The sequence below is a fragment of the Diorhabda carinulata genome, chromosome 12, assembly GCF_026250575.1.
Source record: "Diorhabda carinulata isolate Delta chromosome 12, icDioCari1.1, whole genome shotgun sequence".
NCBI classification, from domain to species: domain Eukaryota; kingdom Metazoa; phylum Arthropoda; class Insecta; order Coleoptera; family Chrysomelidae; genus Diorhabda; species Diorhabda carinulata.
In genome coordinates this window covers 4,571,761-4,592,143 of record NC_079471.1, presented here as the reverse complement: position 1 = coordinate 4,592,143, position 20,383 = coordinate 4,571,761, and the positions used below count along the sequence as shown (strand labels likewise).

At 32.1% G+C, this 20,383-nt stretch overlaps 2 protein-coding genes across 4 annotated transcripts; one reads left to right on the top strand and one right to left on the bottom strand.

Moving 5' to 3' along the window:
• Window positions 1-173: 173 nt before the first annotated feature.
• LOC130900334 (esterase FE4-like) lies at window positions 174-10,052 on the bottom strand. Its single transcript, XM_057810874.1, has 6 exons — window positions 9,838-10,052; window positions 4,851-4,988; window positions 3,754-4,287; window positions 2,728-3,048; window positions 1,122-1,269; window positions 174-517 (listed from the first exon to the last, which is right to left on the bottom strand). The coding sequence occupies exons 1-6, from the start codon at window positions 9,970-9,972 to the stop codon at window positions 207-209; spliced, it is 1,587 nt and encodes a 528-aa protein (XP_057666857.1). The 5' UTR covers window positions 9,973-10,052; the 3' UTR covers window positions 174-206.
• A 3,317-nt stretch (window positions 10,053-13,369) lies between these two features.
• LOC130900333 (esterase B1-like) lies at window positions 13,370-19,972 on the top strand. Of its 3 annotated transcripts, XM_057810871.1 has the most exons (8): window positions 13,371-13,643; window positions 13,743-13,890; window positions 16,396-16,533; window positions 17,106-17,310; window positions 17,372-17,700; window positions 18,082-18,396; window positions 19,259-19,409; window positions 19,643-19,972. In XM_057810871.1, exons 2-8 carry the CDS (start codon window positions 13,747-13,749, stop codon window positions 19,948-19,950), a joined length of 1,590 nt encoding a protein of 529 aa, XP_057666854.1. In that variant the 5' UTR covers window positions 13,371-13,643; window positions 13,743-13,746; the 3' UTR covers window positions 19,951-19,972. The 3 variants fall into 3 exon arrangements, with proteins under 3 accessions (XP_057666855.1, XP_057666854.1, XP_057666856.1); XM_057810872.1 differs by lacking the exon at window positions 18,082-18,396 and having other exon boundaries at window positions 13,370-13,643; XM_057810873.1 differs by lacking the exon at window positions 13,743-13,890 and having other exon boundaries at window positions 13,522-13,643.
• Window positions 19,973-20,383: the final 411 nt, after the last annotated feature.

The following is a 20,383-nucleotide window of genomic DNA, read 5'->3' as shown; positions in this document are numbered from 1 at the left end:
TACCACATTCACGGAAGTTTCAAATCATTATTTCTTTTAATTGATCCCAAAGCATTTCAAAGATTGTATAGGAATCTCGTCCGATTTTTAAAGTTAATTGATTGTACTGAATACTGAGTCCAAGAACGGTGTTGTCCCTACTGAACACACTGTTTTTGGTAAAGAAACTATTCTTTCTCCAAAAACTTTTATTATAGTATCTATATTTACAACAAATCGGTAAAAAGAGGATTGAATTTAAATAATTGTTTCCATAATTTCATTTGTTCAGGTTCTGATTCTGTTAATGGTCTTAATTCGGTTCCGATGTCTAATAAATTTAGTTCGTTTCCACTAACTGGTTTCCATATTATATTCAAATCATTTCCTTGCGGTGTGGGGTTACCAGTTTTCGCGAAATTTGTCCATAACTTCACGAAATTCTTGATTGCTTTTTCCTCGATATCGCCTCTTTTCAGGACACCAGCTGCTATGTGTATATCGAATATGTAGCCCAACTCATCCCCGTGGCAAGTACCTTAAAAATCCAGACCATTAATCGTAGTTAAAGCGTTATAACTACAAGGCGAATAAATATAAGAATTAACAATATCTAAACTGATATGATGCTTTTGCTCTGACTTCAACAGATTTCAAATAAATTGTGTTTTTTTTAAGTAATTTTTTCCTAACGATTTTCGAATATTTAAAACATAAATGGAACCAATTGGAGGGCGTTTGTCATCATTGAAATTACACTTACTTTAAAAAAAACTCCTCAATGAGTAAACATATATTTCAATAATTACAATACCAAAACAAGATACTTTGCAAAAAAGTATTTAACATTATTTGCGTTTAGGTCCACAAGAATTTAGGTAAATTGGTTCAAAATGTATTGAAAAACGAAAAAAAATCTTACTAGGGCAGATAGAACCATTCAAAAACGAATACATCTGAATTATTTATGTTTTCTATTACGGATTTTGTAAATTCTATTACAAATTAATTTGTAATTGTGATCAATACGATAAAACAAAAATCTTATCTGCCTGTTCAAATTCTATTATTCATAGGTGAATCTAGTTTCGAAGAATATATTTAAAAATCAAATACATGTATATATGTATGATAAAAATTACCTGGTTCAGTTACCTTGCCGATATGCTTAAGTAGATTCAACCCCGCGTCCAGTGAGACTCTATAGCAATAAACAGGATTATCTGACGTTTTGGCATGAATCTTAGCTGCTGCAATTATGCCTGCTACAAAGTTATAATCTGTGTGCAACTAAAAAAGTATAAAAACACTAAAATTTTAAACGAAAACATAAGTATTTAGCAGGTTTGTAATCGTTCAAATGAATCCTGACCCCGATAAACTCAAAACTATGAAAATATTCATTTGTAGCATTAGAATGGTGAGAACTTTTGATTGAATATATATAAAGTGAAATTATATCAATATTTCAAAAAATAATTAATAAAACATAGATGGGATGATCAAATGTAGAACGATATTTAGAAGATTTCTTTTGCTGTACAAAGTAGCAACCTACCGACATCGCTACCTTGACTTTGAGGGTAACAACGTCTCCCATGTATAATTGCTACTTCTTTGAATGTCAGGGCCCCAGATGCAAAAATTTGGTAGCGTCGTCTTGATAATTGAGAAGCCAATTATAATTTCCATCGGGTGTAGATTGAAAACTCATCAAATCCACCTGACATCGCACAATAAAATCTTTTAGCTCTCTCTTGCGTTGGTGATTCTCAAAATTGCATCTTAAATAGTTCTCGATAAGGATTTAATAATATATTTTCATTGAATTCCAATAAAAACATTCTATTATAACATTATCTACTATAATATAATACAACTCAATTATTTCAACAGTGGGGTGCCACTGAAAATTGCAAAATCCTTCGTTACATTTCATTCTTTATGTAAAAGTGAAACGACTTTCTCTTATTGCTTTAAAACATCAAGAAATTAATAAAATAATTTTTGATATTCTCTTGTATAATCGATTTTCGTTTTTTTTGTCTTTGAACTTCTTTACCACATCTTCCTTGTTATATGGAAGACTCGACTTTTACTACATCTTAATACTACTACTCGAAAAAAGATACATAAAATATTACTTCTCATTTTGAACGATTAATTTCGAAATTTTTCAAATCTATCATCATCAAACATCAGAACATCACAATTAGAGCCCGATGTCAGTTAATTCTAGTTTAGACTAGGAAAAACTAGTTCTCACAAGCCTCTTCAGTTGAAATTAGTTTTTACTAATTAAATTATAGTTAACTACATCTTTTTATTGGATAGTGGAAACTAGTATCAATTGAAATAAAATTTTATAGTTTGTATGGTAATTGTAGTGTAGCCCTAAATTCACTGCATGTACGGAGTCCCAGATAAGATTTTATCTCTTTGTATCCACCTTAGCCGTGGCACCGGCTAAGGTAGATACTAGAATACAATTTTAAAACAATAAACTATTCAACTGAAAACACTATTTTTCACTATTAAAGCTATCAATTGAAAATTCTATTATATGAGAAAAATCTAGTAAATTCTATTATTTCCTAGTGACAAATGTGACAAAAACTAGTTTTACCGCCGAGGGTACTAGTCAATCCTAGTTTCGACGGAATGGATTTGTGAAAACTAATCTTCCCTTGTCAAAACTAAAATTAACTGAAAAAGGATTTTAACTGTAACATATATTTAATGTCTTACCGCGTATACATCCTTGGAAATAGGTTCTCGTGAATATATATCTTCCAACGTATTTAATATACTTTTGATTTGGGGATCTTCACCGTTCAAACCAGGTGGAAGTAACATAGATTTATCTGGTTTTTTCAATTCAAACTCATTTTTTCCAGTAGCTGATGCAATTTTTCTATAGAATTCGAACAATAGACCTTCTCTGTCACAAAATCCCATCATGATTGGTACTCTATTATATTGACTGGAAGATAGAACTTCTGCTGGCGGAGATGTGAGGATAGAAGTTGGATTAGGCTTCTCAATACATGGCGCTATCACTCTTATCGGCTATAAAAATTAAAAACAAATGTTTTTACGAAAATGATAAATATTAATAAAAAATTAGATGGAGTATTTTATTTTTCTACTATTCTTGGAGAGCCCTTGCAGTTTAAAATATGGATAAAGAACGATTTCGTGAGAAAGCAATTATTTTGAAAGTTGAGACTCTTCCAGCAAAATATAGTTGAATTTATAAACATACTGATTCTTTAAAGGTGTAGAATTCTCTGTCGTCTGTATTCGAAGCTTCAATGCTTAGAAAGTTAATTTGACACGAAAACTAGATCTAGGAAGAACATCTAATTGGAATATTTATCCACTATTATTCAAATAATGTGAACGAAGAAATTGACGTTTCACTACATTGTCTCAAAAAAAAATCCAAAAGAATGGCACAGTTCCTTGAATCCTTGTACATAGAGGACTCAGCAGTTATGATATTACCGACGATCAGACCGAGTTTGGAGCTGAAATCCCTTACGTTTGGATTATGGAACACCTCAGATGAAATCTTCATAGGTACGACAAACACCTCAGACTAGATGGCGAAAATACTGCAACTAAGTAGAAGAAATGCAAAAGGTCAGTTGGAAGATGATACAAATCAGCAACCATCAAGCTCTTATTCACAAACAGAAGAAATACCAGGATTTAACATAGTAGAAGAGCTCTGCTCAATGATGCAGTTTTAGTAGATTACAAAGTACTCACACTGCGAAACTTGTTCTGAGCTTCAAACAGTTCCTCAACCGATAAATTTCTCAAAAGTTCTAAAGCTTCTCTTTCTGTTTTGATATCTTCTTTTATAGATTTGGCAAATTCTAATGTATAATTATTAGCAGAAGACCAGGGATTCAGTATACACCCACTTTGTAGAATAGCTTTGTGGAATAACCCTTTAGATGTCGGACTTAAAACATGATAGTGAACGCTTGCACTTCCAGCACTTTCTCCGAAAATGGTTACGTTCTGTGGATCTCCATTGAAGTTTCTGATATTCCTTTGAACCCATTTAAGACCTAGTTGTTGATCTTTTAATCCTGCGTTACCAAAAACATCTAAGGATACATCGTTTGTTTGCAAAAAGCCCAAAAATCCAACACGGTAATTGACAGCTACTAAAACGATGTCTTCGGTCATTAGGAATTCGGGACCATATAACTTGGAACTATTGGAACCTCGAACAAATGCTCCGCCGTAGAACCAGACCATTACAGGCTTCAGTTCCTTGGACTCTTCAGGCAACTTAAACATAAAAAAATGTATAAATTCACTATTTTATTTTAGTATTCCAAAGAGAATTTATATTATCACTAATTAATGGATAGATAGTTTAAAAGTTAAGATAGTTTAATCAGCTGTTTAATCGGAAGTCTAGAATACAATGTCTGCCGTGTCTGTAGACAAATCGGTGTAGCCGTCGTCTTCGCTAAATGTATGTTATACAGCTAAACTCAAGTTTGCCAATGGCAAGAGATTTGCGTAATGTCAAGCGGCGAGTGATATTTGTCTATGTAATATTTTTATCTTATTTTTTTATTCTAGATGCAATTTAGTGGACGTTGCCCTGCATCAAATCAAGCATCATATCAAGTGTATAAGGCAATATATTATTGTCATAGCTTACATATGTATATCTAATACTCAATATTATGTTTAGGTTCTAATCTGAACAAAACTCACGATTTATGATTTGACCGAGTTTTAACTACTAAAGAAATGAATTTAATCTACAATCGAATCGGAACACGTATAGTAAGATGATTCGAGTTTCTTTAACATTCAAATATCTATAATAATTTCCTTACATTCTTCGTATATACATTGAGATATAAACAATTTTCTGATCCCTCAACTATATTCGTCAAATCATTTCTTTGATAACAAGCATCACCATCTACGGTTGCTTCTTTTATGGTATTCCATGGTTCGATTGGTACTGGAGCCTGTAAAAAATAGACAGAATACATTTCATTGTAATTATTACATATTATTATTACAAGAAGTTTCTAAAATAACATCGCATACTTCTGACCATTCCCCAAAAAGTACGAGGTGTGATATGTCTTTCGAATGAGATCGTGTCTATCAGAAATATAGATCTTGAACAAGAAAACATCTAGATTTTTATCAAAAGGTGCCAAAAAAGCTCAGGCTCAGTTGTAAATTATAACTTTTACAAGAGGTATTAGAGCATTTGCAAACAGTTTCTATTTTCTTGGTAACGTATCCACCGTACCCACCTGATTTCACACTCTGAGACTTCTAGATCTTCGCGACAAAAAAAATATTCATATATTCATTGATGAAACTTTGGAATAAGTATATGACTAGCAAAGGGTAGTAAAATTGTTTTTTCAAATAAGTAATTAATAAACTGGGATGCTATTGAGCCGGAGTATTGAGTACGAAGAAGGGACAGCGACTTTTTAATGATGACGATGATATGTGCTACAAATTTATTTGATTCATACGTTTCTGATTACTTACAAACTTCTTATCTGTCCATATCCAATTTATTCACCAGATACGATACCCCGCGACTTCTGTATTTTTCGAGAATGGCGAACGTGTTTCAAGGAAAACTCCTGCATCTTGGCGACGGTATATTCTACAAGTTGCTTTTGATAGGCCACTAATAATTTTTTTATTTCCATATAGGGATTATTGAGTAAGTACAGAGATATTGATGTGTAAAAAAAAATTAATGAACATAGTTGTGCCATGAAGTCTGAACGTTCCAAATTTTATCCCATTCCTCCTGAACTTACTACATATATGTTCAAAATTGCATATTTCCTTAGCCAGACTTGAACTCGCGATCATTCGACTGCAAGACGACGACCTAACCAAACAACTGCCAGTGTAATTTTGTTATAATTTGTTAAAAGAACAAATTCATCTGTAAAATCATAGTTTTTTTGAATTTAAATCGAGCTTATAATATTTAACAGTCACTACAGAGTCAAATGGACAAAAAATAAGCAATCAAATAGACAAGCAAAAAGACAAATAAATAGACAAAAAACAGAGAAAAAACAGACAATAGACAATCAAACATAAAATACAAACAAATAGACAAAAAAATAGACAACCAAACAAACTATTCGAACAAACAGACAAAAAAATAGATAACCAAACAGACAAGCAAACAGACAAGCAAACAGACAAGCAAACAGACAAGCAAACAGACAAGCAAACAGACAAGCAAACAGACAAGCAAACAGACAAGCAAACAGACAAGCAAACAGACAAGCAAACAGACAAGCAAACAGACAAGCAAACAGACAAGCAAACAGACAAGCAAACAGACAAGCAAACAGACAAGCAAACAGACAAGCAAACAGACAAGCAAACAGACAAGCAAACAGACAAGCAAACAGACAAGCAAACAGACAAGCAAACAGACAAGCAAACAGACAAGCAAACAGACAAGCAAACAGACAAGCAAACAGACAAGCAAACAGACAAGCAAACAGACAAGCAAACAGACAAGCAAACAGACAAGCAAACAGACAAGCAAACAGACAAGCAAACAGACAAGCAAACAGACAAGCAAACAGACAAGCAAACAGACAAGCAAACAGACAAGCAAACAGACAAGCAAACAGACAAGCAAACAGACAAGCAAACAGACAAGCAAACAGACAAGCAAACAGACAAGCAAACAGACAAGCAAACAGACAAGCAAACAGACAAGCAAACAGACAAGCAAACAGACAAGCAAACAGACAAGCAAACAGACAAGCAAACAGACAAGCAAACAGACAAGCAAACAGACAAGCAAACAGACAAGCAAACAGACAAGCAAACAGACAAGCAAACAGACAAGCAAACAGACAAGCAAACAGACAAGCAAACAGACAAGCAAACAGACAAGCAAACAGACAAGCAAACAGACAAGCAAACAGACAAGCAAACAGACAAGCAAACAGACAAGCAAACAGACAAGCAAACAGACAAACGAACAGATTAACAAATAGACGAGCAAACAAACACACAAACAATCATACAAATAAACTAATAGACAAATTAAAAGTGTGAGAATAAAATCTCAACCATGTTTGAATACGTGCATATGTGAACAAATTCGATACTTTTTTGGTGCCGACATTTTCTTCAATTATCCGGTTTGGTTTCCTCCTTTGCATTTAAAAACAATTTATAATTTCGATATCAGAAAAATACAGTAGGACAAGCGACAAATGGCTAATATAATAGTAGTTAAGATTGTGAGTTATCTCAATAATGTTTATTTTGTTCAGTTCATCGAACTCCTAGTGATTGATATTGGTAGATAGGGAATTAAACTATTAAATTGGGTGAGATTGGAATTACTCAATTATGAAAATTGATCAATGTTTGTGCACTGGGTTAATGTCAATTTGTACTAGATATTCTCATCTGCTGTAGAATATTTGTTTAAACATTAGAGATATTAATATGGTTATATGAAGTTTGAAAATACATTTTTATCAAAATGGCGTAGGATCTACTATAAAGAACAGGTGTTATTAGTTTTTTGAAGCCTGGATCTTTTTATGATATTCGGCTATTTTTGTTTTAAATGTAGATTGTTTTCCAGGTGTAACATATGTGAATTTCGTGATTAAAATTGATTTTACTTGTACATTATTTTATTATTTACAATTCTAGATAACATAATATATTGTTGTAAAACGTCGACAAATTTTACACCTGCGAATTTCATTCGAAAATTATTCAAATAAGAAGCATACGGGTATTTGACATAGAAGTTTTATATCAGAATTTGGCTCTATATGTTAAACTCATATACCGATTTGACCGAAATACATACTCAGATTACTCAGTCACAATAGTCACAATCCGTACATTTTTAGACAACTTAGCAAGTAGGCGTCGATTGGGAATGTTATTGCTTCACGTTATTTGGAAGATATCAAATTTCTCAAGTATAAACCGTACGTCTCTGTTGGAAGTTTAGTTTCAAGTAAGGAAATTCTAAAAGAAAACGAACGACGTAAAATAATTGACAAGTTTTATGGACAAAATCATGATACGAGGAAATCGTTCACGATTCATCATTGGAAATAGGCAGACATATAAAGCCAGGATTAGGCAAAAAAGCAAAAAAAAGCCAAAATAGAAGAGAAATGTCTTACGGTAAACTAGGAGTTAATTAGCGACAAAATGTAGTTTAAAAATTAAGAAAATCAGCACCCAAATATTTCGAGAAGTAACAAATGAAACAAAAATAAAAACTTGTGATAACGAGTTTTCGCTTGTTAAAACTTTGGAAATAGTTATCGACGATGAGTCATATTTTACTTTTGACGGGAATGAACGGCGAGTATCAAGGCACTTAGTTGTTATTGTCAGAAAGGCGAGGAAGTACCTTCAGAAGTTTATTTCAAAATAAACAAAAAGTTCAATTCGAAAGTGTTAGTATAGTTCGCGATATCTTTTCATAGTTGTTCTTCATCATACCTTTGTCCTTCTGGAAATTCTGTAACCGTCATAATACATAAAAAAAGAGTATGTTAGATCTAGATTAATGCCGTTCATAAAGAAAGAGCATCCCGAAGGAAATTTTGTGTTTTTTGCTCATTATGCAAAGGAAGTTGAGGCAACTTTTGCAGAGTTGATTGAGAAGTCTAGGCATGTTCTTAATGTGCCTCAATTGAAGCATTTTCAACGTTTTTGGCGAATATTTTGAAGGTAACTACGAATTTTTTGTCCCGATACCCTTAAATGTATTTTGGTGAATTATCATTTCTGATTCAGCATTCAGTTGATTGGGCAATGTAGAGACGTTTAGCACGTCGATTGCAATATTAATGATTTGAAGAAATGTCATTTATCAATAATAAGAACAGCTCAATATTCCAATAGATATTAATATTTGTTGCTAATTTATCTTTCTCTCGATGAAGGCCGAAATACGTCGAAAAGTTAATTTTTTTCCTTTTTTTTGAAACCTAATTTTCAGAAGAAACCTGAAACAGTTTAGCAACAAATACATTTAAAAAGGTATAAGAAACAAGAAGTTCGAAAAATTGATAAAACTTGATATTATCAATTTATTGTAGTAAGAACCACCGGGACGTTAACTGTTGCGTTTTATTTAGCTTGCAACAAATTTTATTTCGGCATTCTTTCCTGCAATACATCGTATAATTCCCAGATTTCTTCCCCAAAACGCTATCTACTGTATCTAATGAGAAATATTTCTTCACTATTTCCTTCTTGTTCGTTCATTGAATTCATGCTTAAAACTTAAGACTAATTTCAATACAAAATGAAGTCATAAAGGCACATATTTTCGTGCCAAACTTATGTATTGAATGACAAAGTTGAGGCCGTTTGGCAATTGTCCATTTCCATTTCGTTTGATTGTCGGAATTCGAAACTAAAATAATAGTTTGCCGAAATATATTCGGCATTTGAACAATTCCGAATAGCTCAGTAGAAATCAGATTAAACTGAGTATATATTGCGACGAATGGGCAAAAAAGTACCAAGATTACAATGAACAGATTAATCAATACAGATCTAATATAACTTTATTCGTTATCGGTTTAAAATATGTCATATGCAGAGTCCAAAGCAAACACGTACACGTGGCTATAATTGATTGTTGATAGCCAATTGAAATAATTTTCATAGAGTAAGTAGTTTATTTTAAATTCTAAATATTAACTTACAGAAAAAATACACGCATGTTATAAAAATAAACTAAACACACGCTCAAATATTGCCAAGATCGAGCAAATTTTAAAATATTCTATGAATTATAATGAATAATGAATCTACCTTAAATCTCAAATCTCCTACTGGTGGTTTTCCAAATGGTATACCCAAAAAGGAATAGAATTTATCTCCGAGTAAGTTTGTTTTTTGGCATCCTCGTAGTTGACCTTCCACAACAGTAACAACTGGAAATTGCATGATTCTGACGTACGTTATGTAACTTGACAGTAGAAATGTTAATATACTAATGTGTTGTTTACCGTGAGCTATCAAAATAATTCGATAAAAGATTGCGAGGACATCTATATTTTATAAAAGATAAAGTACGAGGTGTGTACAAAAAATAGAGTGAATTATTTTATTGAAAACAAAATCGAAAAAGCAGCTTTTAATTTTAATTAATCTCAATCTAATCCAAATGATTGTCTTTGAGCAACAATATCTTTTAGAGAATTTATTTTCTGTATTTTGAGGGTTCCGTATCTTAAAAGGTATAATGGAATTTCTTTTCCGTCCGTCTATCTGTACACTTAGCTCAATCTTTAAAGGTGTAATAAAGAAAATAACAAATTCCTCCACGACCATTTTAGTTAATGCGTGAAAAAAAATATGAAAAGGTACATACAAACCAGCTTACAGCGCCACTAGAACTTAAATACAATTTCCATCAATTTCAACTTCGACCGATAATATTTCAATTAACTAACACTAATTACATCCTATAAATCACTTCTTCACCCCCCGTATAATTTGAATTATTCGCCGCGTATCTTCAATTGTCAACTGACCCACATTACTAGTGGGAGAGAGATAGAGATTCGTTGGAAAATTTTTAGGTAGGATAAGGAAAATTTGCTTTAGGGGTTTGTTGGAGTTTGCCCTAATATAGGAGTTGCTCCTGTGTAGGGCTGGGACTCTGAAAGTTGCGGGGGGTTGTGTTTGCTCTCCAGGCCGGAAAGAAGAATAAGCGAATGACCATTGGCCAGAAGAAAACGAACAAAGAGAGATTTAGTCAGTAAAAACGGCTCTTGGTTAAATCAGGGAGTTTTTCCGTTTGTATTTTTTCTATTTTTGAAATAGTTAAATAGGGGGCGGGCGGCTGCATTATTCTCTATCGTAAGAAATTTGGTTGGAGAACCGGATCACCAGGTTACAGACGAGATGCACACTACTATCAGCTTCTGCCTTATATGTGCTCCAGCAATAATTGAATAATGTTTTAAAGCGTTTAGTATTGGATAATTTTAGTCTAGAAACTTTTGTTTTGAGCAGTTACAGTTAACTTCTTTTTCAGAAATATCTAGAATATAATTTATAGCTACTCATTAATAGATGGCGCCACCCGCAGCGCAGTTAGTTGGCGAGTAGCTGTCTACGTCAAGTTATGAGCATCTTCGGTAGATGGCGTGTAATTGCTATAATTTAAAACCTAATTGACGTAATATATATGTATTACGCATTTTAAGTGTGAAACTCATTTTGAATATTTTAAAAATCGAATGTTTAGAAAAAACTACAATAAGTCGGAAAATTACATATTTCTCCCTCACTTGATTTGCAAGGACTTTTGCTCTCGTTAAAAATATGGGATTTTCTATAAAAAGAATTTTCTACGACCTGGTCTGGAGATATATCACTTTTTTAAATTATCTGTCTGAAGTCAATCTTATCTTCAATTTTCGCAAGTATTTTCCGATCTTTTTTTGAATAGTTCTTATAATATGAATAAACACCCCGTTTTTATTTGATAATAATATTTTACCGTACCGAGATCAGACCTAGAGCAGACCGTAATCAACATTATAGTGTGAATGTATCCTGAAAGTGTAAGCATACGTTTTATGTCGTCGGGGTCAAATTCCAATCGACAGTTATGGTAATTGTTGCTTGGAGAAAACTCATAAAACGTGAACAAGCAGGCCCGGACAGGCCAGATACGAAGGGGCCTCGAAGGTTCTTTCATCAATTATTGATATAGAATTCTTAATTAGTGAAGAAATTCAGTTCTCTAATTTTCTGATTCAGATTTTAAAAGAATCTCTTATGAAGCTTTGACACCAAATTTCGAATCACAAACCTTATAAGTAAATGATCCCAATTTGGAAACTTGTTTATCTCTTTTCAAAATAAAACCATTGACTATGCTTTAGCTTGAAGCTTACTATAAACACTGCTCTGGCAAGTTGAAGACAGAAGGAATAATGCGCATTTAAAGTATTGTAGGCAAAAAGAAAAACTTTTACATGTGCTATTAATTTTAAGCTAGACAAAAATGCGGGGAAAGATGTGGATGTAGATATGGACCGATGACATCAAAAGATAAAGCTGACTCTATTTCAACATTACAAAATTGTATATTTTAATATCATTATTACTAATCTTATCGAAGATAATCGAAAGACTAATGAAAAACTGTCTATTACTCTTTCTTTTCAAACATAAAATCTTGATAGCTCAAAAATTTCTTTCCCTATATAATAAATGCCCTTATGACGCTATGAGAACGGTTTTTCGTGATTTCGCTAAGGCCTTCCATTGTATTGATAATGGAATTCAATTCAACTGAGAGACCTATCCATAGTTATCCTACCAGAAGAAAAAATCTGGACATCTACCCACATCTAATCTGTTAAAAGATTTCATCACCTTCAATGCGCAAAAATTATTCTGTGGCAGAATTCTATAATCTACATTAGACTGGCATAATTCAATATTTAATGAGATATTAATATTCTAATATAATTATTATGAAGCCAAATTGTTTTTTCATATTATCTAATTTAAAATTGTGTCACTTTGTCCAAAAAATTCTGTGATAATTAAGTTATTTCTCTATTTTAGACTGTCCGAGGATGAGTTGAAGAAATATTTTACGCAAACATAAGCTTTTCTTCGGACCCGAAAAATATTGACTTTGTCTTGAAATTCGAAACATTTCCCACGGTCGAAAATCATAATATGTATTTCTGTAAAAATCTAACTGAATTTCTTCTTCGTAAGTGCCAAAACACTTTTTCAGGTACTTAATTTTTAAAAATCTTCCCAGAGAGGGACCCTAAACCCCCATTTTGATAGTGCTAATCCATATCCCCCAGGTTTTAGCCGAGGACCCGAATGGTCCCAATCCGAACCTGTGTACAAGTGTATAAATGGCGTTTGTGATACACTGAGAAAAAAATTTAATTACGGCGTATCCTATACAACTATTTTGGTAATTTTAAAAATTAAAGGTGAATGTAGATATGATCTATCGCGGTAGATTCTTCCATATCGTGTTTAAGTATTTTCCAAGATTTTGGAAGAATTATTTACTCAATGCTGTGAAGATTGAATTGATATGGAACAAGAGGGGGTAATGTAATGCAAAATGGAATAAATAATGATCAAAAGTATGTACAGATGAAGCTAGATTCATGCACAGTATTGCATACAACTTACATGCTAGTTGCAATTTTGGAAAAAATCTGTAAAATCAACTGTTTCTTTTTCTACGATGAATCTAAACTATCCATTGTTTCTTGATTCTCTTTACTGGAATATTGGAATGTAAAACCGATATATATTTGAAAAAACCTGATAATTTCATAATATTAATGAATGAGAAACATTTAATTCAAAAGTTTTTAATATTGCATATTGGTTATAATCAATTATCTAATGTCATTTCGACTATACCCTGTTTAAACATAGCGTGTTGAATAATCTTTAACCTTGGACAGATAAAATTTTATTAGTTATTGCTTCAGTTTGCTGAAGAGTCGAAGTGCATTGCACTACGGTGAAGTGTTTTGAATATTAAGGATCTTGACGTTCAACCTGTACAACAAAATTAGAAAACCTTGAGTATAAGAAATACATTACTGATAATCGTAAGTAGGAATTTCATATTTTTCTATAAATAAAATTCATAATGAGTCAATTATTACCGTCCTTACACTATAATACACTATATTTCTTGAAAAAATTAGCCCCATGTCAGATATTGAGGGCCCAGTCGTGGAGACGGAACAAGGCAAATTGAGAGGATGTATAAGAAAAAACTTTGATGATGAAGAATTTTACTGTTTTCTAGGAGTTAAATATGCGAAGGCACCTTTAGGGGACTTGAGATTCCAGGTAATATTTTTTAAATAACGTTAGTATTTAATTTAAGACCATTATTGAGATTGAACAGATTATTATTAGTAAAAAAATTCCAAAAGATTTTAAATCATTTTCTATATAATTTCCATTCAATACTAAGAATAGTTGATTGCTATCTATAGATAACAAGCTCTCTCTTCTCAACTTGTAAATTTAATTATGTAAATTCGAAATGTAGCGAGTACATGAAATCAAAGTTTAAATAGAAATTTGGTTATAAGTTCCGAAGTCGATTTGTATATATCTTTCCATTGTCTTAGAGTATTCTACTTTGGAATAACTTATAATCGATAAAATATTGTATTCCTACCACTTCTTATATAAAACTCATTATTTTCAAAAACGATGATTAGCGCATTACATTCATTATAACACTTCACAGTTTTTTCTTAAATTCAGTTCATTCTTCATTCGTTCATAAAATTCACAGCAGTTTATTCAAATTATTCTGTTTGTTTATTTGTCTATTCAAATGGAATTGAATATGGAGGGGACATCAAGCTTCGACGAGTGTATATCTAAATTTCTAGTGACGCTGTGGAGCCTCCATTTTGATCTTTGCATGCAGCGTTGTCAATTGTATGTCATGAAATTATAGCGCAGGTGTGTCAAAAGCATTCTCACAAAAATTATGTTGAAATATATCTCGCCTAAAAAAGCAGTTGTTGTTATAAAGTAATCATAAACAGATTTTAAGGAAGTCAATAAATGATAAACACTAATTTCAGAATAACAACAATTTATGAATCACCTTCTCTTATGTATGTTTTTGTTCATTATCAATTCTAGTTTTGGATTTTACTGTTTAAAGTTCTATTTTATGAAAGAGAATTGATCAGGGTATTTGGGGACAATTGAATAATATAGGTGTAATAAAGAAAACGTTTTCGAAGATAGGAATGGAAGTTGTGTCGTTTGTTTGTCAATTTATAAACTAATACTAATAAACTGGACAGAAAATTAGAACGTTTTATTTCGGTAAACGCTTGAAGAAGATATTGACGAAATATTCGACGTTTTAGAAATAACGTCATCAATAGTCTTGTCATCATTTTCTTGCATTTAATATTCATAAATATCCATAATCATTTATTTTTATCTATCGTTAAAATAAAGCTTTTTAGTTCTCAAATATAGTATAGTTAATATTAACAACTTCATCATCTGTCTCCGTGTTAGACATGTTTAAGAAAATTGTGCAACTGACAAATATAAACAATCTCACTACAGAACCCTTTGATTTCGATCAATATCGATGCCGCGCTGCCTTTCTTCTGTGATGTTCACGGCCTGATCCCGCAGTAATCATTGGCTAACTATTTTTCTTCGATAAATAGACTTTCGGAATGTTAATTGTGTATATATATCGTTATAAACAAATAATTAAAGAGGGTAGAAAGCTTTACAAAGCAAAGAAATACGTCAGTTTATTGATTTTGTTCTAAATGATGGACATAGAACATAGAGAAACGAGAAAAAAAGTTGGTATCCAGGGGTGATGGAAGACCTAGAGAGAGAGAGAGAGAGAGAGAGGAATTTGGGACTGGAAAACGAAAGCAAAAAATACGAGAGTGGAAGGGAATCACTTGCATGTTATGGGCCTTGAAGGCCTACGTGAAGCACATTAAATTTTTATGAGAAAAAATTCACATATGTGTAAATTTGCTCAAGTACAGGCTTTGAATTACTTCATTATTGTTTCACATTTGAAACTGTAAATAAGAAAATAGCAGATAAGATGAAAGAAGACATCGAACTTGAAGAAATTAATCAAGATGGGGAAGTTACATCTGGAAAAAAATAATTTTAATATAAATAGGAATGTTGCGGAATAGTTAAGTCAATCGTTGGATTAAAGTTAGTTCATTCGTTTTAGTTGTAAAATTATAATTTTTTAGCTAGCTCAGAATTGTAGTCGTGTAAAAAATCTCAATTTTTTCAGAAATTAATCTTATATTGTCGATTCCTATTCTTGAATCTTAACAATGTAGTTCGAGGCAATTGGTTCTTAAACCCAAATTTCTGGCCAATGAATTTTAAATATGTTTTTTTGAAGTGTTCCTTTTTTCTGAATTTGGGACAAATTGTGGAGGTTTGAGCGAAAACATCAAAGGAATTTTTTACCTATTGATAAAAATAGTCCTATGAAGTTTGTTTTTCAATTCTACTATAAAATACTTGGAGAAATTCAAGAATCCACAACTTTCCAGTACACAGAATAGTCGAAAATAGGATTTTAGACTTTTAATTTTTTTTAATTCATAATTTTTGAACATGTCGTAATTTTTAGAGATGATCTACGAATTCTTCGAGCTATAATTACCGTCTCTCAAGCTCTAGTTACTCCAAATCAGTGAAATGTGATCAAGATCTACATCAGCTCTTACATCATATTCTAACTATCTTATATAGCAAATTCAAAATGAACAAATTTTAAAGAACATTCATGCATGAAGTATATAGATAATATTTTTCAAGGAACCACAACCACTTGAACATTGGACTGGAATTCGTGATGCTTCACAAGAAGGAGAGCCGTTTATCCAAAAAGACTTCGTCGCAAAAAGTATTGTAGGAAGTGAGGATGCTTTGCATCTTAATATTTTCACGAAAAAGGTAATATCAACCTGATATATTTATTTATTTGTAAATTTGAATAATAGTCACTTCACTCTATAGGGGTTTTCTTAGAAATATGCTCCGCTTAAACCATAGGTCTCAGAAACTGTTCTTGGACAAGTCTTGTTGTATTCAATACGACTGAATTCAATAAATTCCTCTCTGGTAATTGATCGATTCATCATAATTTTCACCTTTTGTTTTTGGCTTTTCCTGTATCCTCTTTCCAAGTAAAATTCATCTATTTTGGATTGAATTGAAGCACTGCGGTACTGCGATGCGACTATCCTATTCCTAATAATATAAAAAGTACTTTCAGTTTTAAGAAAACAGGAAAGAGACATGGGTAACATAATTGCATTTGTAACTGTGGGTAACCAATAAAGAGTGTTTTGGACCATTTTTTTCGATAAACTAACGATTCAGCTCAGAATGATCATATCTCAATACAATTGGTGTGATTCTGGTGATCGTAGCTTCATTGGGTTGGTTGAGCTCTAGTTTCAATACCATAATGTGTGAAAATCAAATTTTGAAACGTTAATATTTCGATGATATTTGATTTACAGCCTATTCCAGATGCTTCTAATCTAAATCCTGTAATGGTTTGGATACACGGTGGAGGTTATACAGAAGGACGTAATAGCACTTCATTATACGGTCCAGATTACCTTATGACTGAAAATATTGTTCTGGTATCTATTAACTACCGTTTGGGAATCCTAGGTTTTCTGTGTTTTGAAGATCCTTCATTGGAAATTTATGGAAATGCTGGTTAGTCGCCTCAAATTTGATTTGAATAATTGTAACCAATGAATATGTATTTTCCGAACAGGTATGAAGGATCAGGTTCAAGCATTGAAATGGATTAAAAAAAATATACAGAATTTTGGTGGGAATCCAAATAATATAACAATATTTGGGGAAAGTGCAGGAGGGTCTTCAGTTCACTACCACATGATGAGTTCGTTATCTGAAGGGCTTTTTCATAAAGCTATTATGCAAAGTGGAACAGCAACGGCTTTTTGGGCTGAAGGTAGGACTTATGCTCAAGAATTTATGGAATTTATTGGAAAGGGAGATTTGACAAAGAAAGAACAGTTGAATTATCTGAGAGCTTTACCAATCGAGGAATTGTTTGCGTCTCATTATAATTTTACAAACGTAAGTGAATGGGTACACAACATTTTTAATATAACAAAAATATTATGAATTATTCGAAAAAATTATAAATCAGATAGAAATTGAAATCATTTTTATGGAGAAAGACACTTCGTTTTAACTTCAAACGTAAATTCACAGTTCTGAAAAGTTGTTAATTCAATTTGGAAAATATTTAGAGAATAGTTTCACAAATTAAAAGTATCAACTCGATGGAAAATTTAGCGAATATCAGGGATTTTACAAAACGATTAATAATTTACCAGGAATATCCCAAAATTTGACTGCTATAGCTTTTCTGTAGTATCTATCTAGTAGTAGCTTGATTATGAAATTGGTGTTGTAAATGTTGATACTAGAAGTATCATTTAATTTTTTTTTCAGTCGTTGCCTATAAAATCTTTGAAGGTGGTAGGACCAATTGTGGAGGAACCTAATGATGGAGCATTTCTCACAAAATCTCCGTTTGAAAATATGATTTCCGGAAATTACAAAAAAATACCGATTTTATTAGGATACAATTCGAACGAATGTATGATATTTTCTACAGAGGCTATAAAACATGAAATACCAATGAATGAATTGAGTGCAGCTGAAATGATTTCGCGTATTCTAAATATTCAATTAATACACCAGGATATTGTGAAACTTGATGAAAAAATAAAAAAGGTTTATCCAAATCCTGAGGACTACTATTTGGTAAAGTATTTTTTATAAGTTTAGTATTATAAAAATCGTTTGATATGATTCAATCACTGCAGGGAATATTTTTGATTTCACTTAATATTACTTCCAACTCTTATCAATTCACTGATAATGAATATAAAAATAGTCGAAGATAAAACTAAGATGACGATAAATCGAAAGGAAAGGAAACATAGAATAAAACAAGAAGAATAAAAAATACAGCAAAACAAAAGTTTTAGCATAAACTTAAAACAAGATGAAAGACTGAAACATAGTATGAACGTGTTGATTAGACCAACTGGAAGATTATTCAATGCAGTTTTCTGCTAAAATGAAAATGCCAGGATATAGGAAAGCAAAAATACTTACACAGAAACAAAAAAGGAACATACGGATTTCAGAGATAAGATAAGAAAGTTTGAACATAATACCAAAACAAAATCGTGGAAAGACTTCTGAGATGGTATGACCACGTCATAAACATGAGAGAAGAAACAAGAAAAACAGAAAAGGAAGATCGAGGAGGAAATGGACGAAAAAAATAAGCATGGCAATTGTAAAACGAGGAATATGATGACAGGAAATGAAATAAGAGATACAGAACAGGAAACAGCTGTTGAAAAAAGAGACCACGCAATGATTCAACAAGTCTTGTACTTAAAAGCTAGAAAACCATCAGGATTAAGGTACACTGAAAACAACTTGATAAAAATAGAGGCAACAGCTGTACTGGTTTGTTTACAGTAGCGAGAAGCTAAATTCATAATAGAAGGTAACATTGATTTGACAGTTAGGTAACGGCATGCGCTTATCTTAGCATCATCAGTGGTTAGGTTCGTCATTCAATATATTTCTAATATAAATTTATTTTCAGATACTGTCAGATTTGTATTTTATTATGGCAGTTATCAGTACTGCAAGACTACATTCCAAAACATCTAATGAACCAGTATTTTTGTATAGGATGTCCTTAGACGCGGAACTCAATTTGTTCAAGCGCATTCTCAAGATTGATAATTTCAAAGGTATGTTGTAATTCTGATTAACTGTAATTTGTTTTTGGTATCAAAGTCAGCTTTTTAGTCATTTTATATCTTGATTTGTAATGTAATTAATTTGTTATCAATACCAATTTCTTGATGTTTTGAATAAGCTGCTTTCTTGACTGGTATTGAAGAACTAAATTGATTATGTATAAACGTTATACTTTAATTTGTTATATAAATCGTATGGCTTGGTAAGGAATGTGTGTTTTTAGGAGCCGCTCACGTAGATGATTGTGGTTATCTCTTCACTAACGATGTTTTACCACGCCCTAAAAAAGATACACTAGAGGATATTTCTGTTAGAAGATTCGTAAAATTGTGGACCAATTTTGCAAAATATGGAAATCCCACTCCAGAAGGAAACGATTTGGATATAATTTGGAAACCATTTGAAGAGATTCATGAATATTTTTTGGATATAGACGCTAATTTGGTATTGGGAAATAAACCAGAAACAGAACGAATTCAACTTTGGAAAGATATATTTCAAGGAAATTCCAGAACTGCAAATTTATTGTAAATAAAAATTTTAATGAAATTGTTATTTGATTCTTTGATTTTTGTTTGGCATTCGAACGACATTTTAATAGTTTATGCTTATTCAATACAAATATGTGTGAATAGCAGTTGATAATTCTGTTTAGGTGTCATAGAGAACAGAAAATAATAAAATCTAGTACCAGCATAGGATATTCCAAAATAGGCCGATTTTTCTCGCTTGGGGAGCATGCTATTGTCTGATAGAATGTGGAGGGACGATACTTAATCAACGTTTAGGCAGTAGTAATACGGTCACTTGAACAACGACGACTGACTGATGGGCCAACACCCACTTTTCCTGTAGTTATTACATTCTTGAGTTATCTGCTCGTTCGATGGGACTTCTACTAATCAAGCTAATCAATCGCTCTATCTAAATAGGTGCGAAATTCGACTGGTCAATGGATTTCTAA